Source organism: Hippocampus bargibanti, linkage group LG18 (genome assembly GCF_051943395.1).
Source record: "Hippocampus bargibanti isolate YZ-2025 linkage group LG18, ASM5194339v1, whole genome shotgun sequence".
Classification (NCBI taxonomy): Eukaryota; Metazoa; Chordata; class Actinopteri; order Syngnathiformes; family Syngnathidae; genus Hippocampus; species Hippocampus bargibanti.
This window is the reverse complement of record NC_142751.1, coordinates 4,080,645-4,105,884: the sequence shown is the minus strand read 5'-3', so window position 1 is coordinate 4,105,884 and position 25,240 is coordinate 4,080,645. Positions and strand designations below refer to the sequence as shown.

The 25,240-nt window shown below is 45.3% G+C and overlaps 2 protein-coding genes and 1 long non-coding RNA gene across 3 annotated transcripts; 2 read left to right on the top strand and 1 right to left on the bottom strand.

Annotated features, from left to right (window-relative positions):
* The first annotated feature begins 8,524 nt into the window (after positions 1-8,524).
* Positions 8,525-16,715, top strand: LOC148884296 (sepiapterin reductase-like). The gene is made up of 3 exons (XM_089020013.1): positions 8,525-8,880; positions 14,009-14,299; positions 14,411-16,715. Exons 1-3 carry the CDS (start codon positions 8,589-8,591, stop codon positions 14,599-14,601), a joined length of 774 nt encoding a protein of 257 aa, XP_088876139.1. The 5' UTR covers positions 8,525-8,588; the 3' UTR covers positions 14,602-16,715.
* LOC148884295 (uncharacterized) lies at positions 14,200-19,409 on the bottom strand. Its single transcript, XR_016118221.1, has 3 exons — positions 19,264-19,409; positions 14,400-14,550; positions 14,200-14,339 (listed from the first exon to the last, which is right to left on the bottom strand). It is a non-coding gene; the product is annotated as an uncharacterized LOC148884295 (long non-coding RNA).
* LOC148884294 (histone-lysine N-methyltransferase Smyd1-like) lies at positions 16,940-25,189 on the top strand. The gene is made up of 10 exons (XM_089020012.1): positions 16,940-17,216; positions 17,366-17,542; positions 19,423-19,636; positions 19,708-19,838; positions 21,145-21,183; positions 21,326-21,512; positions 21,584-21,676; positions 22,048-22,211; positions 22,511-22,679; positions 24,992-25,189. The coding sequence occupies exons 1-10, from the start codon at positions 17,080-17,082 to the stop codon at positions 25,043-25,045; spliced, it is 1,365 nt and encodes a 454-aa protein (XP_088876138.1). The 5' UTR covers positions 16,940-17,079; the 3' UTR covers positions 25,046-25,189.
* Positions 25,190-25,240: the final 51 nt, after the last annotated feature.

Sequence of the window (25,240 nt, the reverse complement as noted above, 5' to 3'; positions counted from 1 at the left end):
CGAGGAACCCCCAAACTCTGGAATTCACTTCCTCCCAACATTCGTAACATCGATTCTCTTACCACCTTCAAGTCCCATCTCAAAACCCACCTATTTAAAATTGCGGATGTTCTAAGTACCAACATCTGTGAGCAATAAAACATATATCTTACTTGGTTGTCTTTTCCATGAACTGATATTGTCACGCCGCTCGAGGCTTGATGACAGGACTCAAGGGGCGACGGAAGGTGGTGCGGGTAGGATCCGAAAGACACGATGAGACAGATTTCCAACAAAAGGTCTTTACTGAGACACGCATCAAAAATAACAAACAGTGAGAAATGGCAAAGGTAGCTACTAACTGGACCGACCTGACGACGAGGTAGTAGCAAGGGGGGGGGGGGGGGGGGGGGGGCGCGGACTTCCAGGAATACTCCGACAGAGACGGTAGAGTGAGAGCGGCATTTATAGCCAGAAGGCACAATCAAGGGAATTGAACACAGGTGCGGGAGCCCGGGTGATTCAGGAGGGGAGGGGCCGTCTCCAGGGAGCAGCGGAGGAGGTGACAGGAGGGGAGGGCGCACTCAGGACGGCGACGACGATGTGACAGATATATTTGGAACCTGGCTCATGAGCTCTTCCTGTGAGGGAGTTTCAAGTCCTCCTGTGACGAAGGAGTTTCCCAAGTCGTAAATTCAGTCCAAGGCCAGATCTCCTAGATCAGGGGTCTCAAACTCAATTTAACGGGGGACCGCTGGAGGCAGAGTCTGGGTGAGGCTGGGCCGCCTCATCATTTCCACAAGAAAAGCACAGATAAAACATTCCAATGTTTTCAAAATCTTTCCAATCCAATTTTTAATACACAAAAAATGAATTAAATGAATAAATGGAAAAATGAATAAAAAATAAATTAACCAGTAATAAATGAATAAAATAATTATAATTATTATAAGGCAGATACAGACGACTCATAAAACAGCAGGAAAACTAATTATTTTAAATTTCAAATGTCTGTATTCACAGTTCTTTCACCTTTACCTTTCTTAACATAAAGAAAATATTGAACATGAACTGTCCGAAACATGGCTTCTCTTGCCTACTTGTTCAGTTCCACACACGTTTCATTCATATCAATCATGCGGGCCGCACTAACATTAATCTTTCATATCAAGGCGGGCCGCAAAATATTCTTACGGGGGCCGCAGTTGGCCCGCGGGCCGCGAGTTTGACACCCATGCCCTAGATGAAGATGACAGTTTAACTGGGCTGTGTCTGTTTCACTCAGATTGACTGCGGCCATCTACGCCTTTACTGTGGCCCGATTGTGCACTCGAGTCACACATGTTCACTAACCATATAACATGACACTTTTAAATATGATAAACTGTATTCTGTCTAATCTCTATCATTTATACACTGCAAAATACAGTTTAAAAAAAAAATATATATATATATATATATATATATATATATATATATATATATATATATATATATATATATATATATATATATATATATATATATATATATATATAAAATCCTTGTCTCACCCACCATGGGTGGTGTCTGTCCCCCATTTCAGCTCGGGCCAGGAAGCTTGAGGGTTCTGCGCAGTATCCGTGCTGTTCCCAGCACTGCGCTTTTCTGGACCGAGATATTCGATGTTGTTCCCGGGATCTGTTGCAACCACTCGTCGAGTTTGGGGGTCACTGCCCCAAGTGCTCCGACCACCACAGGCACGACTGTCACTTTTACCTTCCAGGCTCTCTCCAGCTCCTCTCTGAGCCCTTGGTATTTCTCGATTTTCTCATGTTCCTTCTTTCTGATGTTCCCATCACTCGGGACCGCTACATCCACGACAACGGCTTTCCTTTCCCCTTTATCTATGACCACGATATCTGGTTGGTTGGCCATTACCATCTTGTCAGTCTGTATCTGGAAGTCCCACAGGATCTTTGCTCGGTCATTCTCCACCACCTTGGGAGGTGTTTCCCATTTTGACCTTGGGGTTTCCAGTCCATACTCCGCACAGATGTTTCGGTAGACTATGCCAGCCACCTGGTTATGGCGCTCCATGTAGGCTTTCCCTGCCAGCATCTTACACCCTGCAGTTATGTGTTGGATTGTCTCAGGTGCCTCTTTGCACAACCTACACCTTGGGTCTTGTCTGGTGTGGTATATCCCTGCCTCTATGGCTCTGGTGTTCAGGGCCTGCTCTTGGGCAGCCAGGATGAGTTCCTCTGTGCTGTCCTTTAGGCCAGCCCTCTCTAGCCACTGATAGGACTTCTTGAGATTAGCCACTTCTGCTATGGTTCGGTGGTACATCCCGTGTAGGGGCTTTTCCTCCCATGATTGTCCCTCTTCCAGCACCTCATCCTCTGTTCCCCATTGTCTGAGACATTCTCTGAGTACATCATCCGTTGGAGCCTTCTCTTTGATGTATTCATGGAGCTTGGATGTTTCATCCTGGACAGTGGCTCGCACACTCACTAGTCCCCGGCCTCCTTCCTTACGGCTTGTGTACAGTCTCAGGGTGCTGGACTTGGGATGGAACCCTCCGTGCATGGTGAGGAGTTTTCGGGTCTTAACATCCGTGGTCTGAATCTCTTCCTTTGGCCACCTTATTATTCCTGCAGGGTATCTGATCACTGGCAGGGCATAGCTGTTTATTGCCCGGGTCTTGTTCTTGCCATTGAGCTGGCTTCTGAGGACTTGCCTCACCCGCTGGAGGTATTTGGTTGTAGCCGCTTTCCTTGTTGCTAGTTCGAGGTTGCCATTGGCCTGTTGTATACCAAGGTACTTGTAGCTGTTTTCAATGTCTGCTATTGTTCCTTCAGGGAGTGAGACCCCTTCAGTGTGGACTACCTTGCCCCTCTTAGTCACCATCCGACTACATTTCTCCAGCCCGAATGACAACCCGATATCACTGCTGTAGATCCTGGTTGTGTGGATCATGAGTCTATGTCCCTTTCGCTCTTAGCATACAGCTTTATGTCATCCATGTAGAGGAGGTGACTGATCGTAGTTCCATTATTGAGGCGGTATCCATAGCCTGTCTTGGCGATTATCTGGCTGAGAGGGTTCAGTCCTATGCAGAACAGCAGTGGGGAGAGTGCATCACCTTGGTATATGCCACGTTTGATGGACACTTGCGTTAGTGGCTTGCCATTGGCTTCAAGTGTGGTTTTCCACATCCTCATCGAGTTTGCAACGAAGGCTCTCAGGGTCCTGTTGACCTTATACAACTCCAAGCATTTAGTGATCCATGTGTGTGGCATCGAGTCATATGCTTTCTCGTAATCAATCCAGGCTGTGCACAGGTTGGTATGTCGGGACCTGCAGTCTTGTGTGACTGTTCTGTCAACCAGTAGCTGATGTTTGGCACCTCTAGTATCTCTACCAATGCCTTTCTGTGCTTTGCTCATGTATTGATCCATGTGTACACTTATCTTAGCCGCAATGATGCCTGACATGAGCTTCCATGTTGTGGAGAGACAGGTTATTGGCCGATAGTTGGAAGGAACTTTGAGGAATCCTTCATGATCAGGATTGTTCGCCCTTCGGTTAGCCATCCTGGGTGAGTCCCATCCATCAGCAGCTGGTTCATTTGTGCTGCTAGGCGCTCGTGGAGTGCTGTGAGTTTCTTTAGCTAGTAGGTGTGGACCATATCCGGGCCTGGTGCCGTCCAGTATTTCATACCTGAGACTCTTTCTTGTATGTCTGCCGCTGCGATGGTAACTGGGTTCTGTTCAGGGAGGTTGCTGTGCTCCTCTTTCAGAGTCGCCAGCCATTGTGGACTGCTGTTATGTGCGACCTCCTTCTCCCATATGCCCTTCCAGTATCTTTCAGTTTCCAGCCTTGGAGGGTCTGCTCTGCTCTTAGAACCCTGCCACTGAGCGTACACTTTCGAGGGTTGTGTTGCGAACAGCCTGTTTATTCTTCTGGCCTCATTCTCTTTCGTGTACCTTTTTAGGCGACTGGACAAGGCCTGGAGCCTTTGTTTGGCAGTTTCGAGTGCTTCACGTATGGTTATCTGCATGTACCTCTTGGGTATTGGCCTTTTATTCACACCTCTCGGGGTCTCCGTCAACTGACTCACATCTTTCCGAGCCGCCTTGATCTTAGCCTCTAACCGTCTTTTCCATGGTGGGTAATGAATCTCGTGGCTCTCATGGTTGCTCTTGTAGCCAAGCATCTCTAGGATCACTGATGCTGAAGTGTATATCAGCTCATTGGTTTCCGTGATCGTTCCGGTCGGGATCGTTCTCAGTGCTGCATTCACAGTTTCCATGAGACTTTCAGGTGGTACTTCACATAGCTGTTGTAATCGGTATTTTAGTTGCCCAGTTTTCATTCTTGCCATGATCTTATCTCTCAGGTCAGTTTCTGCCTCGCTCAGCATTTCATTCATTGGGGCTGGCTTCCCAATCTCATCATTCATTGGGGCTTGCCTCCCAATCTCCGGTTGAACCTCTTCCTCTGATGTGGCAGCCTGGGGCCCTTCACCTCGGACTTTGTGTTGTCCCTCATCAATCTCAAGTTGTGATAGCAATTGCCGTTTGTGGATATTGGAACACTGCGCTACTAGTTGTTTCGTGGTCAACCGTGACTGTGGGTTTCGAAGTAACCATTCAGCCCCCATTCTCCGCATGTAACCCCTCTGACTAGGGTTGCTTGAGTAGTAGCATTCCAACAGAGCCATGTTATCGCATCTCGTCCATCTCCGCTTTGTTCCAGTAGCCCATTTTTCATCAAGGTGCTCTGGTTCCCCAGCACCCGACGCAGACCTTGTTTGACCGGGCGAAGTCTGAGCCGGCATGTCATTCGATTTATTGTCTCTCATCATTGTATGAGTTGGGCATTAGCGCAGGGGTCGGGAACCTATGGCTCGCGAGCCATATATGGCTCTTTTGATGATTGCATATGGCTCACCGATAAAACTAAATACATATTCTCGTTTTTTTTCGCCGTTCATTTCCTGTTGTGGCTGCAGTTGGCCGAAAGCGCCATTTTGATTGGATGATACTGGCCGCCATGTTGAAACAGGTAAACGCCCCTTTAAATGAGCCCAACGAGTACACAAGATTGAATGCACCGGAGGTTCACCTTTGAGGAGAGAAAAGGTTCGGATTCTAATTTGCAATGAAACAATACCATCGATGAAACAGTCGAATGTCAGTGATATTTTAACAAGCCCCATGTTAACGTTAGCATAAATATACTTCTGCGAGAAGATATTGCAGATAGCAAGTGTGGAAGCTTATGAGTCGTGTGCAGGCAAGCTAGCAGTAACTTCGCCTCTGGACCGGCAAGTTGAATTTCATTCCGATCGTTTGCCTGGATTTTTACCAAACACGAGGAACGGAAAACCATTCATGTGAACGGTGAGTACTATCACAAAGTTATTTTAAATAATACATTCTGACATTTTGTTGAAAAGTGGCCTCGCGTGCGTGTGTGTAAGCGCACGCATGCACGCGTTTGTATGTGCGCGCACGTCCGTGTGCGCTCGCGTGCGTGTGGCTCTCACTGAAAAACATTTCTAAATATTTTACTTTTATGGCTCTCTTAGTCAAAAAGGTTCCCGACCCCTGCATTAGCGTGAAGGGTCTTGCCCAAGGACCCACACTGGATGCCAAAGCAGAGTGATCTTCGGGGGAAGCACACGACCGAACAGCGCTCCAGCCGACAATACTTTCCACACGCCCTCTCTCTGAATGCACACGTCGATCACCTACTTGGAGCTTTTTGCAGATAATTTTACTATTATGGGACCGGAAAATAAACACCACAGGCTCGTGTTCAGCCTCAGTTCAAATGTGCTGCGTTACTATGAATAAATTGAATAAACTACCAGCCGTACACGTCTACTCTGCTCTGTTTATTTGTCATCCAAGACTTGGGGTGCGTTCAGGTACGAGAATAGCGCACGACTTCTTATGACTCTAGGCTGTTTGGAAAGCATTGTCTAACTGAATGAGCAGGGACAAACACTTGCCAACACTTCTGTGTTGCTACACTTGAACGCACCCCCTGTCAAGATGCGATAGAAGTTATTGCGATTGGCTAAAGGGTAGAGTCATGTGTCATGGTAAGCCAATCAGAGCTAGTGTTTTCACACACAACGGAACAGCGTGTCAATAGTCACGCTAAATTGTCATGTGCGAGTTGACAGCTGGGGCGGGGTCGCCGCTCGCGACACTTCAATTTCATTTCATTTCAACGAGTCACTGTCACCTCACCAGTGACATGATTACGATGAAAGTGCATTGCTGTGTCTTGTGCTGGCAAATCCAACAGTTTGCTTTGCACGAGATGATTGTTAGACGCGATCACGTAAATTTGTTGCTTTCCGGTTTCCGATCGCGAGTGTGCCATTTTATTCGCCCCGCCTGCCTTTTTTTGTCGCGTTTTATTCCGCGTCCGTGGAATCATCGGACTCACGCCTTTTGTTGTAATAAAATCTCTGCCAGCACCTACGGGACTCGAAGTGAATGCAGATGACATCAAGGAGCTTGTTGCTGACCATAATGAGGTCATCAACACAGAGAATTTGATTTGCCTTCAAGAGGACAAGCAGAAGCAGGCCATTCAGCAGTTGATGCGCAGGCTTTTATTGAACAGTTCTATCCAGAAAAGGCTATGAGAATCATCAACATGATGAATGATAATGTGATGCCTCAGTTTCGTAAGACCTTACAAGTCAGAAAGCAACAGGTGTCAATTAAGATCCATCAATGACCATCACAAATGTAAATAAAGTGACTTTATTATACAGTGCAGTGTATTTCTTTCATTACAATAAAATAGCACGTTTATTATACATAGGATAAGGTAGGTTGTGTGTAGTTTTAAGGCTTATTTAGTTGAAAAGTATATTTTATGGAAACCCGGGAACTGATTATTCCCATTTTAATAGTTTCCTATGGGATTTTTTTTAAGATACACACTTTTCGCCTTACACACTCTGTCTGGCAACCAATTAAGTTCGTAAGTCGAGGTCTCACTGTACTGTCATTAAACTGTTGGAATCTTGACGATGAACGTGTGGATTCATGATAACCTCATAATTTGCCATTTTTTTTGCTAGCTTCGGAGCTGTCCAACCGTAATGATGTCCATCTATCTAAAAGTCCGTCTTGAAAATGGCTTTAACAGTATATCTGCATCCAAATCCACTTCCTCTCCACCTACAGCCATTGTGAGTTGACAAACCCGCTATTAAGTCAACACAAAAATGTATTTGCTCAAGCCACTCGCTACAGAGACAGTATGCTAGCTCTGGTTAGTATGTTATTACTAGCAGCTAGTGATAGTATGATTGATTAGTGACTACCCAATTATGTGACTAGCCAATCATAATTAGCAAAAACTCTGATGTGTCCAGCCCCTTCTAGAAGATTTATCAGAATCAGAAAACCTTTATTCGTCCTACAGTGGGGAAATTTGCAGTCCACTGCAGCAATTTGAAAGGGGATGGGGTGGCAGCGGGGGGTGAAAGGATAGAAAAACAAGATAGTCTAAGCACAGTAAAAAAAATATCAGCAGACTGAGAAGTATACTGAAAATGTGCAAAACCGTTTCATAAAAAAACTGTGCAAAGTCCAAGTATCGGTCGGTAGGAACGAGCGGCGGTACCTCTCCTTGCAGCGCGGGTGTAATAGTCTCTGGCTGAAGGAGCTACCCAGTGCTGTCAGGGTGGGCAGGAGGGGGTGGGAGGGGCTGTCCATCATAGCTTTTAGTTTAGCAAGCGTCCGTCTGTTACCCACCTCCTCCAGAAAATCAGGGTTGTCAACAAGAAATCTGATTGGTTCGAGCAACAGTTTGATTGACACATTTCATGCGACAGGGCCCACATAAGCGATTGTAAAGGCGTCCGGGCAGATTTTTGACCCTGGTAACAAATGATGGCAGAAATGTTATTGGTTAAATGTTTAAATACGAAAAAATACACCTGGGAGCAGCACAGCAGGGGAAAATTCATGAAAGGAAGCTTAATGACAATTTGGAATTATTTAAGAAGAATTCATGGACAAAATATCATTCTGTGAGGCCAGCAGTGAAGGCTTTGCAGGCCTTGACAGTCCGTCACTGTGTAATATGTCTCTATTGATGCAACATTGTACATCAAATAATAATACAACAGAAAACATAACATTCACCACAAGTGCTATTTAAAAATTCCGTAATATTTATGAATGAAGACTCGCGTGGAGCCACGGATGGGTTTTTTTCTTCTCTGAAAGGTCAAAGCTGTTAAATTGCAAAGCGTGGAAAAATCCGCTAAATCACCATTCCTTTGTCGGTCAGAATGCTAACGAATCGATTAAAATATTTCAAAACCTTAAAGTCCTTTTCACAACGTGCGTTCAAATTACGTTTCTCCGAGAAACTTTAGTTGGGGAAAACGTGCGCGTGTCCAAAGTAGCGTGAAACCGAGAGATGGCGATAGGCCGGCAAGTGTTGTCGAGCCCCGCCCCCTCCTCCCCAGAACAAAAGAAGAGCCCAAAGTATGCCTTTGCAAAGTGACACCCTGGACGAATCGTTCGGTTCCGGCCCATTAGACTATTGTCCCCCTCACCTCGTTCCAGTGCCCCGCCTCGACAATGACGACTCTGGGCCGAGCTCTGTGCATCATCACCGGGGCCTCCAAAGGTTTCGGGCGGGCCGTCGCGAAGGAGATGGCCCGGCTGGTGGAGCCCGGTTCAGCCTTCGCCCTGGTCGCCCGATCCGCCGACGAACTTGGGACTCTTCAGGCGGAACTGACCGAGTCGGGCCTGGAGGCTCGTTGCGTGGTTTTGGATCTGTCTCTCAACGAAGCACCGGAGACGGTCGTCCGAACCGCCGAAGAGCTTTTTTCGCCCGACATAAAACACGTCATTCTCGTTAATAACGCCGGTAAGCAAGCGCATCTTGTAATCTTTGACAGATGTTCCTTTGGAATCCAGATATTTGTTTGGAACCGACATCGGGAATTTGAAGATGGTATTTGTTTACAAAAATACTCAACAGGTCTCAAAGTGTGGATACTTTCAGAACACACAATTATAAAGCCTTTGTGTGTGTGCGTGTATGTATATATCCATATATATACACACATATATCCACATATACATATACAGTGAGACCTCAACTTACAAACACCTTGTCTTACAAACTTTTCATCTTAAGAACCTCTAATTTATGAAAATTAAACCTTATAATAAGCACTATTTTCATAATACACACCCACCACGGCTGGCAGAGTGATCTTCGGCGGAAGCACACGACCGAACAGTGCTCCAGCCGGTGCTACTTTGCACACCCCCTCTCATTGAATGAACATGTCGATCGCCTACTTGAAGCTTTTTTGCTGATAATTTTACTATGATGGGACCGAAAAAAAAACACCACAGGCTCGTGTTCAGCCCAGGAAGACACAAAATAAAATCACAGTCGCTGAAGAAAATGAGATAATTGAAAAACAGGAACGAGGTGTGCGTTTGTGTGATTTAGTGGCCGAGCATGGCTATGCTAAGTCAACCATTGCTCCCATTCTCCGGAACACAGAAGCCATCAAAGGTGCGTCTGTTGCAAAAGGTGTTTCCTTGCTCTCAAAGCGAGAGTCTCGGGCAATTGAACAAGTTGAAAAAAACTTTATTTTACAGCACAGTTTATTTCTTTAATTACAGTCCTCCTGTAATGTGCCTCTCTTTGTGACTTTATGATACAATGCAGTGTATTTCTTTCATTACAATACAATAGCACATTTATTATACATAGAATAAGGTGTGTTGTGTGTAGTTTTAAGGCTTATTTAGTTAAAAACTATATTTTATGGAAACCCGGGAACGGATTATTCCCATTTTAATGGTTTCCTATGGGAATTTTTTTTTTTAGATACACACTTTTCGCCTTACACACTCTGTCTGGGAACCAATTAAGTTCGTAAGTTGAGGTCTCACTGTATATATACATATACCAGTGTTTGAAATAACGTATGCACGAAAGCCCGGGGCGTACAACTTTTACGTCGGGCGTACAACTTTCAAAACGACTCGGCCCGGATGGCCGACAACTTCAAGAAAAAACCCCGAATTTTTTCAAAGCAAATGTTTGTTTTATTCAATAAAGCAAAAGCTACAAGCAAACCGCTACAAGTCACGCGGACTCATGGTGCATAATGCAATGTTTGCGTTGAGTTGTCTGCTCAAAGCCACGTTGACTCCTCTTTCTAAGCGACTTTCAAAACTCTCAAGTACACTTTACAGTCACGGTATAGTCCGAAGCATGAAACAGGCTTCTGATTGGCTGCCGGTGCCGAGTATGCAAATTATCAATTTGCTTCGGAATGTACTGTGACTGAAAAGTGTACTAGAGAGTTTTGAAAGCCGCTTAGAAAGAGGAGTCAACGTGGCTTTGAGCAGACAACTCAACGCAAACATTGCATTATGCACCATGAAAAGGTTTCTTCAGCCGTCATCTGTACAAAAGTGAAGGTTTCGGACGTTTCGCCTCCTATCCAAGAGGCTTCGTCAGCGAACTAAAGTCTGACTGGTCGTATCGGCCCCATTTATATATCCCTAATGTCCAGACCTGGTGGCGCCGGACACAGCTATGATAGGTCCCTACTCTCAGGTTGGGGGGGGGGGGGGGGGGGGCGCGGGACCCCCCCCCTGTGGCCCCACTGATTGTTCCTACATTCCTGACTAACGATTGGCCTATTACACCCACTCCCCCCGGTATCACCTCATCAGCATAACGACCCTCATCAGCATTGCGAAAGTTGCCTAACCTGTTTTGCCTGAGCAGGCTATTGTAAGAACGATCCAAATTGAACCTCACACCACCAGACCGGTTTAATGAAGGATTTTGTTGTTTTATAAGAATCGCCTCTTTCACCCCCCTTTCAAACCATCTATGTTCTTTCGCTAAGATTTTAACCTCATTGTCGTCAAATGAGTGGTTGCTAGCTTTTAGGTGCAAATGTACTGCCGATTGAGGCCCACTAGTATTATCCCTGCGATGTTGATAAAGTCTTTTTTTGAGAATTTGTTGAGTCTCCCCAATGTACTGCTCTTTACAATTTTCATTCTTACAATGTATGGAATAAACTACATTACTTTGTTTTTCATTTGGTAGCCTATCTTTTGGATGCACTAATTTTTGCCTTAACGTGTTTATCGGTTTGAAATAAGTAGGAATTTTATGTTGCCAAAGGACTCTTTGTAATTTTTCAGAAACTCCTGCAATGTACGGTACTGCTACTCCTCTCCTTTTAGAATCTTGAGAATTATTGGTTTCGTTCGCTATTCTTTCTTTCTGACATTTGTTGAATGACCACTGAGGGTACCCACAGTTAGTGAGTGCTCTCCTGATATGTTTTGACTCCTTTTCTCTACCTTCAGTGCTAGTTGGTATTAGTTTAGCCCTATGCTGGAGGGTTCTGATAACTCCTAGTTTATGTTGTAAAGGGTGGTTAGAGTCAAAAAGTAAGTATTGGTCAGTGTGCGTAGCCTTCCTAAAGACTTCTGTTTTTAGCGCTCTGTCCTCTTTTATAATTACTTTACAATCCAAGAAGGCTAGTTGGTTCTCTTGAATGTCCTCACGAGTAAATTTAATGTTGAAGTCTACAGAGTTGAGATGATCTGTGAAGGATTGAATTTCTTGTTTCTTAATTATGACAAAAGTATCGCCCACATATCTAAACCAGTGTCTAGGTTTTGTCCCTGGGAAGGATGTGAGGGCCTGTTTCTCCATCTCTTCCATGTAAAGATTAGCCACTATGGGTGAAACTGGTGAGCCCATAGCACAACCATGGATTTGTTTATAAAATTTTTCCCGAAATTGAAAATACGTAGTATTAAGGCAGATTTCTAATAATTGGCAGATGTGATCCGGTTTCAGTTTGGTTCTTTCATGCAGAGAAACATCCGCCAGCAGCCTCGTCCTCACCACTGAGACTGCTGCTGGGGTTGGGACAGATGTAAAGAGAGAAGTCACATCGTATGATGCCAAAGTTTCCTCAGGTTCCAATATGAGGTCTTTGATCCTCTCTACAAACCCTGTGGTGTTCTCTACGTGGTATTCTGTGTTACCAACCAACGGAGCTAAAATAGTTTTTAAATATTTGGCTACATTGTATGTAGAGGAGTCAATGCTACAAACAATGGGTCGGAGGGGGAACCCTTCTTTATGTATTTTTGGCAGGCCATAGATACATGGCGTGGCCTCTCCCGGGTATAATCTAAAATACATCTGTTTATCTATATGTTTTCCTTTCTCTAGCTTTTGGAGACAGTCAATATGAGGCACCACAGCAAAACCAAAGAGAGACAAAAGGGTAAATTTCAAAAATTACTTTTACTGAAACAATCTCAGCTACTGGTAAACACGCGTAAAATTAGGTATGAACAGTTTGCAAGGGAGATTCTAAAAGGAGAGGAGTAGCAGTACCGTACATTGCAGGAGTTTCTGAAAAATTACAAAGAGTCCTTTGGCAACATAAAATTCCTACTTATTTCAAACCGATAAACACGTTAAGGCAAAAATTAGTGCATCCAAAAGATAGGCTACCAAATGAAAAACAAAGTAATGTAGTTTATTCCATACATTGTAAGAATGAAAATTGTAAAGAGCAGTACATTGGGGAGACTCAACAAATTCTCAAAAAAAGACTTTATCAACATCGCAGGGATAATACTAGTGGGCCTCAATCGGCAGTACATTTGCACCTAAAAGCTAGCAACCACTCATTTGACGACAATGAGGTTAAAATCTTAGCGAAAGAACATAGATGGTTTGAAAGGGGGGTGAAAGAGGCGATTCTTATAAAACAACAAAATCCTTCATTAAACCGGTCTGGTGGTGTGAGGTTCAATTTGGATCGTTCTTACAATAGCCTGCTCAGGCAAAACAGGTTAGGCAACTTTCGCAATGCTGATGAGGGTCGTTATGCTGATGAGGTGATACCGGGGGGAGTGGGTGTAATAGGCCAATTGTTAGTCAGGAATGTAGGAACAATCAGTGGGGCCACAGGGGGGGGGTCCCGCGCCCCCCCCCCAACCTGAGAGTAGGGACCTATCATAGCTGTGTCCGGCGCCACCAGGTCTGGACATTAGGGATATATAAATGGGGCCGATACGACCAGTCAGACTTTAGTTCGCTGACGAAGCCTCTTGGATAGGAGGCGAAACGTCCGAAACCTTCACTTTTGTACAGATGACGGCTGAAGAAACCTTCTCATCGATGGACCACTCCTGTACGACTGAGAGCTTACACAGACATTATGCACCATGACGACAAACGACAACTGGAGCAAAATATTCAGCAAGGGATATTTACCATAAATTAAGCAAGGGAGCATGTGTGGTAGGTACTTCCTGAATTAAAAAAAATCCTTTATACTTTGCAACAATGTTTTTTTTTGTGATAAGTCGTCTTATTGTGTTTCAAGTTGTGAAAATTGGGGCAGGCAACTTTTCTGAGTTGTCTGACCGGATGTCTGCTAACTTTTTGTCACGAGTTTCAGACACTGCATATACATATATATACACATATATATACATACATAAATACATACATATATACATATGTGTATATATATATATACATATACAGTAGAGTCTCGTTATATCAATATTCTCGGGAGTCGGAAAAAATATCGATATAACCGGACAATCGATATATCCGATCCTGCGCCGAACTGCATTAAGCAGGGGCAATAAATGGGGGATCTTTGATATTGCATGTAATTTTCTCATTGGGTTCATGGATTGCGTAAGCAGCATGCTTTTGTCCTGTAGTAAAGTGAAAAATAAACTTATGCATTAAATAAAAACGTCATTTATTATTTTCATAACGCACTGTTGCAATAGTGACTCTGAGTAGCATTCGACATTGTTCCATACACACGAGAGAAACCACGGACGCCAGCATGTACATACTGTATGAAAAATAGTGATTATTGCAAGCAATAAAGATATCTGAATACAACACTTTGTGGGCATGTTCAATATTCCCGTTGTGCCTCCTTGTGTGTTGTCAGCCTCAGTAGGTGACGTGTCGCGTTTCGCCAAAAGCTTCACGGGCATGGCCGAGGTGGACTCGTACCTGTCTTTCAATGTCAGCTCGGCTCTGTGCCTGACGGCCGGCGTGCTGCAGGCCTTCCCCAAGCGGGCGGGCCTTCGCCGCTGTGTGATCAACGTCTCCTCCATGTGCGCCCTCAAGCCCTACGCCTCCTCGGTGCTGTACTGCTCGGGCAAGGCCGCCCGAGACATGATGTTCAAGGTTCTGGCCGAAGAAGAGCCGGACCTGCGAGTGCTCAATTACGCTCCAGGTGGTCCGCCGTCGCATTGCTCTCCATGACTTTGTCCAGGCTGGAAAGTTTTGGAAAGTCCTTTCATTGTCTGCGTTACAATCTGTTTTATTTGTTTTACCTTGGTACCAGGTCCTCTGGACACAGACATGCAGACGTTCGTCAGGATGGAAATAGGGGACGCCAGCTTGAGGAAAACCTTCTCCGAGATGTTTGACCAAGGCCAGCTTCTCACATGCGAGGCCTCGTGCGCCAAGATGATGAAGCTTCTCCTGGAAGACAAATACAAATCGGGAGAACACATTGACTTCTACGATGTTTAGAACCGGCAGCCGAGCACCCGTCACGTGTCAGAAAAGTTGCGTTTTATTTGGTGTCATTATCCATTAGTTATCTATTAGCTAGCTAACTTGATCTATTTGAGTTGAGCTACCTTCATGTCCTCTTTGACCACATCCATAAACCTCCTCTTCGGTCTTCCTCTCGGTCTCCTGCCTGGCAGTTCCTTCTCCCGATATAGTCACTCTCTCTCCTCTGGACATGTCCAAACCATCTCAGTATGGCCTCTCTGACTTTCTCTGCAAAGCCTCTAACATGAGTTGTCCCTCTAATGTACTTCCAAAGAAAACCTCAACATCTTCAGCTCTGCTACCTCCAGCTCTGCTTCCTGTCTTTTCTTCAGTGGCACCGTCTCCAGTCCAAACATCTCATCACGGTTTTATACACTTTTCCTTTCATCCTAGCTTAAACCCTTCTATCACACGTCACACCTGACATTTTTCTCCAGCCGTTCCAGCCTGCCTGGACACGTTTCTTCACCTCTTTTCCACACTCTCCATTGCTCTGGACAGTTGACCCCAAGTAGTTAAAATCCTCCACCTTCTTTATCTCTTCTCCCTGTAGCATTACTCTTGTACTTGGATCCCTCTCATTCACACACATATATTCCGTCTTGCTGCGACTGATCTTCATTCCTCTCCTTTCCAGGGCGTACCTCCACATCTTTAGTTTCTCCCCAACCTGTTCCCTGTTCTCGCTACAGATCACAATGTCATCTGCAAACAGTGCCGTGAGTGAGTGGCTGCCTTTCCAGCAGCTCATGTATTTTGTTTTTCTACTTTCATTCCTTTCATCACTTTGCTGCTGTGAAATGTAAATTTCTCCACTGTGAGACTAATAAAGGCAAATCCAATCCAATCCAATCCAAACATCATGGTCCAAGGAGATTCTTGTCTAACATCGTCTGTCAGCCTGTCTGTCCATCACCAGAGCAAACAAGAAGGGGCTCAGAGCTGACCCCTGGTGGAGTCCCACCTCCACCTTGAATTCCTCAGTCATAACGACAGCGCACCTCACAACTGTCTTACAGTCATGATACATGTCTTGCACCGCTCTGACATACTTTTCTGTCACTCCAGACTTCCTCATGCAATACCACAGCTCTTCTCTGGGCACCCTGTCATACGCTTTCTCCAGATCTACAAAGACTTCTCTGTACTTCTCTATCAGCATTCTTAAAGCAAACACTGCATCTGTTGTACTCTTTTTTTTGGCATGAAGCCATACTGCTGCTCACAAATGTTCACTTCTGCTCTTAGTCTAGCGCATATTGGTTTTGGCAAATTTTTACGTCGGATGCCCTTCCTGACACAACCCTCTGTATTTATTCGGGCTTGGGACCGGCACAATAAGACACTGGCTTGTGCCCCCTTGTGGCTACATTGTACTGTACTACATCAACAAATCAATAAAATTGCACAACTGACCTGAAAACTTTGGTGTAAACTGCTTTTGTATTTTTGGAGCATCAATATACCAGCACCGTTTTTGATCGGGAGGACTGTCGGTGGCATTTGACTGTCATCGTCGGACAGCTCTGAAAAGTCGATGCTGTTAACACAGTCTGCCGTTGGATGGACGCATGGCTTGAAAAGGCCCGGATGAGAAGAAAGGAGCGCCGATGCGTACTGTTGCGGCTTGGAATTGAAGCAGATTGATGTGGGAGAGGAGATGTGAGACAGTCTCTTTTAATCAATTAATGCTACAGCTTCATGTTTGCCTTCAACAATTAGCTTGTAGCAGACATTCTCCACCATGACGTCCCTGATCCACTGGTGAAAAGGGCGCTTTGATCCTTTCCTCTTTCATCTGGAACTGCTTCATACAACAAAGAAAGTGAAGAAAGTGCTTTAAATTGAATGCCCATCTGTGGCCTGTGTTGTGTCACATTATTTGTTATTTTTGTTGTTTTTGACTTCAAGATGGCGCCACGAGAGTGGCTGCCTTTACAGCAGCTCCGGTATTTTGTTTCTGCTGCTGTCAAATGTACATTTCCCTACTGTGAGACAAATAAAGGCTCATCTAATCTAATGTAACCTATTTTAATCTACCGGTAATCTAATGTAATGTAAATCGGTGACAAGGTCATTTCAAAATGTCCGCCACCTTGACTTTTTCAAGCCATCCTTGACTTGCAGTGCGACCACGAAATCAAAACAAGTGTCGGCGTCTCTCTTGCTTTTCAGGAACCAGCGATGGAAGGCGACAGGTGGCGCCGACAAAAATAATTAGGGTGGGAGGCACCCCGACAAGGGAACAAGTCCCACCTGGGCCCCTCCCCTCTCTCTTGGGTCTCCTTAGGAGAGGCCAATGTATTTTTGGGCCATGGCGGGGGGGCCGGGCCAAGGAGCCGCCCCCCTTCAATGTATCTGAGAATCCTGTGAGGACCTCGCACTGGCCAAAAGCCACTCTTCTTTTAGTCCGTCTCGTTTTTTTGGGGGGTGTTTTCTTCAACCTGCACAATGACAGTTGGGCACATGGATAGCGTCGAGCTGTTCGATGCCGAGGAGAAAGGTCGCGGCCTACGAGCCGCCAGAGACCTCGCCACCGGGGAGGTGGTCTTTGCAGAGGCCAGCTTTGCCGCCGTGGTCTCCGACAGGTAGGAGGATTCTTTTGTTGTTGCTTCGAAAGCTCAAATGAAGCTTCATGAAGCACTTTGTACCCCTCTACAAGGGACGTTCCCTTGAAAGATGGAAGTTTTTAGCGTTAGGCGTCCTAAACACGTTTGTGGATATATTTGTGGCTCAGCTGGTCGACGCAGGTGTGCCACAGCTGCTTCCGTTGGCAGGCCAAGCTGCATGGCTGTGCCCAGTGCCGCTTCGCATTTTACTGCGACCGCACCTGCCAGATCGCGTGCTGGGACGAACACAAGGAGGAATGCGCCGCCATCAGCAAGGCTGGCAAGGCGCCCGCTGAAAATGTGCGGTAAGAAAAATATACCCAGTGCTGAACGAATGGCATGGGGAGCATGAAAAGACCCAAACTTCCGTGAAACAGAAAACTTAAATCCATTCAAGAGTTGGTGAAAAAAAGAAATCATTGCCTACCTTAGTGGAAACCTGACGCGGCACGCAGTGGTCCAGATGGCCATTCTTTGCCGGTGCCGTCGGTCCCAATAAATAACTTAACCCAGTCCGCGTACTTCCACCTACGCAATATCAATCGTCTTTGACCGTCTCTCACTCCTCACACCACTGCTATCCTCGTTCATAGTCTTGTCACCTCCCGGGTTGACTATTGTAATTCACTTCTCTTTGGTGTCCCTCAGAAACTTCTCCACAAACTTCAACTCGTCCAAAATTATTCAGCCCGGATTATCACCAGAACCTCATCCTTTCACCACATCACCCCCATCCCTTCTTCCAAGAGCTCCACTGGCTCCCGATCAAACATAGAATCAACTTTGAAATTCTTCTTCATACATTTAAAGCTATCCATTACCTTTCCCCCTGTACCGAACCGACCTTCTTCAAATTTCTATTCCCTCTCGTTCTCTCAAATCCTCTTCCTCCCTCCGCCTCTGTGTGCGCCCCCTGCCCATCTCAGCACGATGGGGGACAGAGCTTTCAGCTGCTCTGCCCCTAAACTCTGGAACTCAGTTCCTCCCAACATTCGTAACATTGATTCTCTTTCCACCTTCAAATCCCATCTCAAAACCCACCTATTTAAAATTGCGGACGTTCTAAGCACCGACAGCTGTAAGCCATAAAACAGACATCTTAATTGGTTGTCTTTTCCATGAACTGATATACAGTAAAGTCTCGTTATATCGATATTCTCGGGAGTCGGAAAAAATATCGATACAACCGAACTATCGATATATCCGATCCTGCGGGCATGTAATTTTCTCCTTGAGTTCATAGAAATAGTATCGTAATAAGCAGTACTATCGATATAACCGATATCGATATAACGAGACTTTACTGTATTTGTAACCTGGATAATGAGCTCTTCCTGTGAGGGAGTTTCAAGTCCTCCTGTGACGAAGGAGTTTCCCAAGTCCTAAATTCGGTCCAAGGCCAGATCTCCTAGATGAAGATGATAGTTTAACTGGGCTGTGTCTGTTTCACTCAGATTGACTGTGGTCATCTGCGCCTTTACTGTGGGCCTAGTGTGTACTGGAGTCACACATGTTCACTAAGCATATACAGTAAAGTCTCGTTATATCGATATTCTCGGGAGTCCGAAAAAATATCGATATAACCGGGACTATCGATATATCCGAACCCTGTTTGCATGTAATTTTCTCCGTGCGTGCATAGCAATAGTATCGATATAACCGGGACTATCGATATATCCGATATCGATATAACGAGACTTTACTGTAACATGAAACTTTTAAATATGATGACTTCTATTCTGTTTAATCTCTATCATTTATACCCTGCAAAATACAGTAAAAAAAGATACACATCACAACCATTCTGCTTGCAAGCTGCTGACCGCAAAACAAGTTCCGGTGATGCCAATCATGGCGTCACTAGAGGTTAAATAAAGGTCATTTATTTTTGTTTTTAATACGTTTTTTTGGGTGAGTGTGAGACTGATCAGATGCTTCGGTGGTGCGTATCCTGACGCAATCAATGGCATATGATATGAATAGCACTCACGCCATCACACAAATCATTTTTTTGTTGGTTGTTTACCATTTTGCTTGTTTTGGGCGATCATGCGGCGTTATGATGTCCTTTCTCGACAAGGCTGCCGATTGTCTCGACGTGGGCCCAATGGGGCAATGAAACGAGCCTTTTGGAGTTTAGAAGAACGTATCGTTCTCAACACCCCCGCTTGTATTTGGACCGCAGCTTGGCGGCTCGTGTGCTGTGGCGCCTTCACAAGGACAGCGGCGTGGCGTCCGACAGTCAGCTGATCTCGGTGGAGCAGCTGGAGGAGCACGTGCGCGACCTGCCCGAAAAGGACTTGCGCCAACTGCGGGGCGACGTTGACACTTTCCTGGGCTACTGGTCGCACGGAAGGAAACGGCACTCCATCGACTTCATCTCACATATCTTTGGCATTGTAACGTCCCAACAACCCTGGCGGTGACGTTTTGCCCACGGTTATCATCTTGACACTCGTTGTGTGTGCAGATTACGTGTAACGGTTTGGCGATGAGGGACCAGAAGGGACTGCAAGCCGTCGGCGTGGGCCTTTTCCCCAACCTGTGCTTGCTCAACCATGACTGCTCACCGAATTGCTGCGTTGCCCTCAACCACGGCAAGTAGGTGTCAGGCACAACCGGGTGGGGAATATGTAGTCCAAGCGGGTCAGTCATTTTTTTGGGGGGGCGGGTGACATGTGCTTTATCGGCACCCCAGTATGAAAAAACTAAACCCGAACAAATTCGGGAATAACGCTCTGTCATATTTTCAATTCCCAAATAAATTGGTGAATGGCAGTGAATGAGTTAATGAATAACTACTTTTGAAATTTGAAAAAAAAAATTACTTATTGTGGTTGACATAGGCAATTTGGAATTTTCGTTGGGATTTCGCAAGCATCGTGAAATTTTACAAGGTTGATTTGCTTTTGCGGGCCAAATAAAATGATATGGCGGGCCAGATTTGGCCCACGGCCCTTGACTTTGACACCGGTGATGTAAGGGAGTAGCCAGCGAGCTGAGTAGAAAGAGGGCTAGCTGACTCGCTAGCTAGCTAGCTCGATAGATGAGCATGGAATTTCACAAGTTGAATTTGCTTTCGTGGGCCGAATAAAATAATATGGCGGGCCAGATTTGGCCCACGGCCCTTGACTTTGACACCAGTGATGTAAGGGAGTAGCCAGGTAGCTAAATAGAAAGAGGGCTAGCTGACTCGCTAGCTAGCTAGCTTGATAGATGAGCATGGAATTTCACAAGTTGAATTTGCTTTCGCGGGCCGAATAAAATGATACGGTGGGCCAGATTTGGCCCACGGCCCTTGACTTTGACACCAGTGATGTAAGGGAGTAGCCAGCGAGCTGAATAGAAAGAGGGCTAGCTGACTCGCTAGCTATCTAGCTCGATATATGAGCATGGAATTTCACAAGTTGAATTTGCTTTCGCGGGCCGAATAAAATGATACGGTGGGCCAGATTTGGCCCACGGCCCTTGACTTTGACACCGGTGATGTTAGGGAGTAGCCAGGTATCTAAATAGAAATAGAATTAGCTAGTTTGGTTGCTCTGTTGCTAGCTCGCTTACTAGCTAGCTCAATAGATGATCATGGAATTTCACAAGTTGAATTTGCTTTCGTGGGCCAAATAAAATGATGTGGCGGGCCAGATTTGGCCCACGGCCCTTGACTTTGACACCGGTGATGTAAGGGAGTAGCCAGCTGGCTGAATAGAAGCTCGATAGATGAGCATGGTATTTCACAAGTTGATTTTGCTTTCGCGGGCCAAATAAAATGATATTTTGGGCCAGATTTGGCCAACGGGCCTTGACTTTGACACCTGTGATGTAGCCGGTTCAGATTAAGGCGACGTGGTCTTCGTCAAGGTCGCTAAGTGCGGTCCACGAAAACTCATTTGTTTGCTTTCTTTTGCAGCCAAACTGCTACGAGTGCCGCTCTCCATTCTCAGAGGAGGTATGTGGTTCCTCAATGAGAAAAATGAGGGGGGTGGGGTTTCTGCCCAAAGGTGTTTTGGAGTATCAGTCCCACCTTTTGCTTGTGTCATTTTCCCTCTCTCACGTGATAAACGGGAGCGGCGGGATCTTTCTGCGTCCAGGATGGAGCTGCGAGCTTTAGGACCAATCCCTGCGGGTCAGGAGTTGACTGTCAGCTACGTGGACTTCCTAAACGTGTCGGGCGAGCGCCAGAAGAAGTTGATGGAACGTTACCACTTTGAGTGCGCGTGTCAGGACTGCAGTCAGCATCTCAAGGATGACCTGATGATGGCGGCGGCCGAGGGCAATGTGAGAAGGGGAGACGGGTCCGTTGTGGGGGTATTTGATTCAAAATAGAGCCCCATGCGTGTCTCTCACAGCCGTCCGCTGAGAAGATAAAAGAGGTGATGGCCTTCAGTGAAGATTGTCTGGAAAAGATGGAGAAGTATCGTTCAGAGAAGAATTTTCAGGAGGTAGGCTTTTTCATTTTGCCCATCGATTGATCGGGACGACCAGCACCTGTGCAGGTGCAGGCGGGGCCGACAGCGCCCCCCGTTGGTCGCCAACCAGATCATGACATGGATTGATTCAAAAGTATCACTACTGAAGGCCGAGCTGCAAAATGCATGGCTTGCCACTGGTATTTATGGTTTACCTATTTAACTTGAGATGACTTAAATCATTGAAGAAACCTTTGAGGGTCATTGGATTGGATTGGATTGGATTGGATTTGCCTTTATTAGTCTCACAGTGGAGAAATTTACATTTCACAGAAATTTTTCATGAATAAAAGTACAACTTGAACGTCTCTACTCGTGAACCATCGGCCCGTTTCTCCTCTCAGGTGGTGAAGTTGTGCGCCGAATGTTTGGAGAAGCAAGACAACGTGCTGGCCGACACTCACTTGTACAAACTGCGAGTGCTCAGTATCACCAGCGAGGCGCTTTCCCATCAGCGGTTGTTCTCCGAGGCGGCGCCGTATGCTCAGAGGATGGTGGACGGATACACGTAAGGCGGGGTCACACCTGAACGCCGCAGTAGGCTCATCCGCATCGCCTTTTGTTTTCCTGTTTTTAATCACGCAGGCAAGACAAAAGCTTATGAGAAGCAACTGCAAATTTGACCATTCCAAAAGCATTTCAAGACAAAATTATCCGTCCATGTTAATGCGCGTATGATTGTTTTTTTTAGCAGTGCGGGTGCCTACTTGGGCGCCATCTTGGACTTGATGCACAAGGTTACAAGTTGAGAATATCATTTCAATCTCAAATGGCACTGAACTGTGTTGACCCCCTTTTTTCTACCAGAAACTTATACCCTCACAACAACGCTGCTCTGGGCTTGGCCATCATGCGCGCCGGCGCCATCCACTGGCAGTCGGGTCAGACAGAGCTGGGCCACAGCTTGATCTGCAAAGCTTACGGCATTCTCATGGTCACCCACGGGCCCAACCACGCCATCTCCAAAGACTTGGAGGTACACCCAGACCCTAAACGAAGTCAAAGGAGCAGAATGTGGCGTGAACAAACTTGTATTTCGCTTTCAGTTACAGGAGATGTTCTATTTTTAATTTAGGGCGTGCGATGGACAGGTGAAAAACAGACCTTGAGGTATTCAACGTCGTGTAAACGCTGGCCTGATACAGTGATACCTCGGTTTACGAACCCCTTGGTTCATGAACTTTATCTTGGCATACAAACTTTTATGGTACACGGAGCTTCCTCAACGAGTGATGTGTCGTTCGCGAACGAGCCCGTTCTTCTAACAACAAAATGGCAGCCGACTTTTTTGTCCTCTTTTCCCCGCCCCCAGTCTTCGGTTAAAGCCACGTGATTGGTCAAGAACGCAGCAGTGAGGTGGGGGGGGGGGGGGTTGAAACATTAAGGAGACAGGCAGACGACAGTGAGAGAGTTTCAACTTTGATAGTTCAAAGGCAGAATGTAAACCGCAAGGTTAAAATATCCCATTGACCAGGCTCCACAAACAACCCGCACAAGCCATCTGTACACTTGATGCAAAAAGCTATCTAAACAGAACACAATTGATGAGGAACTAGATACAATTATCACAGAGAAAGCACCTACAAGGGATCATTCCTCAAGATGGTGAAAGAAGAAGGTTACGTTCCTCATCAAGTGTTTAATGCTGAAGAAACCGGCCACTCCATTCATCAAGCCATCAACGACCATCACATAGGTAAATAAAACCACTTTATTATACAGTACAGTTTATTTCTTTAATTATAATACCATAGCACATTTATTATACATAAAATAAGGTATATTTTGTGTAGTTTTAAGGCTTAGAAAATTTGAAAGTAGAAAATTATTTTTGATGGGGACCTGGGAACGGATTATTCACATTTTAATGGTTTCCTCTGGGAAATTAATACACACTTTTCGCCTTACACACTCTGTCTGGGAACCAATTAAGTTAGTAAAAACTGTATTATTGCGATGGAACATTTAAAAGTACAATCCCCTATTTTGATTTATTTTCTTCTCAGCGTGACGCTAATTGGAGTGCTGCCAGGGATTCGGGGTGGTGGGAGCAAGCTGTAAAGATCAAAAAATAACCACGGCAATCTTCAAATTGAAAAAGCAACACTTGCACTCATGTTGTTGGTCATGGGTTCTTAGAATCGTTATCACCGCATTCCATCGCCCCCCTCGAGGAGGTGGATTCAACTTTGCTCAACTACCAAGCTGGCAAGACACCATCAAAAAAAGCACTGCTATTTATTTTAGGGTATGCGCATTCCTGCAATTTATCGTATGAAGTGCTGCAGTCTCATTTCTTCAGGTTTTGTTTTTTCTTGCGGGGGGGGGGGGGGGGGGGATAAAGCGCTGGCCAGACCTCTGGCAATGTATTTCCCTTCCACGAGGGGGCACCATTTGTTAATAATACTAAATAATAATCAAAATATAATAATAATTTCAAAGAAATTTCATTTCTAAGCGCCTTTCAAAACTGTCAAGGTCACTTTACAGTCACAGGATAAGTTTTTTCTGTGGGTGAGCAGCGGCAGTCACACGCGCCAGCGTTCACTCAACCCGGAAGTAACTCAAATACTGTAGATAGAAAGCTAGCTAGCTAATAGACAGAGAGATAGCTACATAGCTCATAGATAGCTAGATGATAACAACAATAATAATATATTTCATTTATAAGCGCCTTTCAAAACTCTATATAGCTAATAGCCAAAGCGCTAACATGAAAAATAGGCAAATGCTGGAATGCTGCCCCCTTATAGAAGAGGAAATACATTGCCAGAGGTCTGGCCAGCTCTTTATCGGCACCCAGGTATGAAAAAAAAAAACAAAAGCAGAAAAAAATTGGGAATGGGGCTCTACGTCATATTTTCAATTCCTGAATAGGAAACCGAGATGTGGGTGTACAATGGTCCGCATATTCTCTCAGAGTTTTGCCAGTCCTATTTTTTAAGTTAGCGCTTTGTTTCAGCTTCAGCTGTTGTTAAAGCGCTACTGTATATAAATCAATATGTATTGTATTGTATTGTATTTTGTACAGCTGCCCTCATTTCAAGCTCATATAACTCCAGACCCATATAACTTAAGAATGAACTCTTTTTGCCTGATGAAAGAAGACAGTCGATGGTTTCTAACACTGCATTCAATGTTTATGGAGTCCTAAAAGTCAATATTCTGTGGGTCCTGCAATTTGAATGACAATGACAAAAACCCTGGCACTGGAGTGGACACATTTTTGCACATCGTCTGGCAGTCAATTAGTTAATGTGTCATCGTTTTTTTTCTTACTACCTGTAGTGCATGCGCACGGAGATGGAGAAGGAGTTAAAGAAGAGGAAGACGTCAACCTGAGCCATGCGGATGTCAGGAACCGTCGGGAGAGGTCGAAGGTCAGCTCATGTAAAAAAGATGGCCGCTCAAGCTCAATCACAGTCAATGTTAATTATTCAAAGCGAGCGTGTGGAAATAATAAAATAGAAGTTACAGCAGGTGTTGTCGTCACTGCCTTGCATGTAAAAAGAATTTCCAAGGCTTTTGAAAGATGAA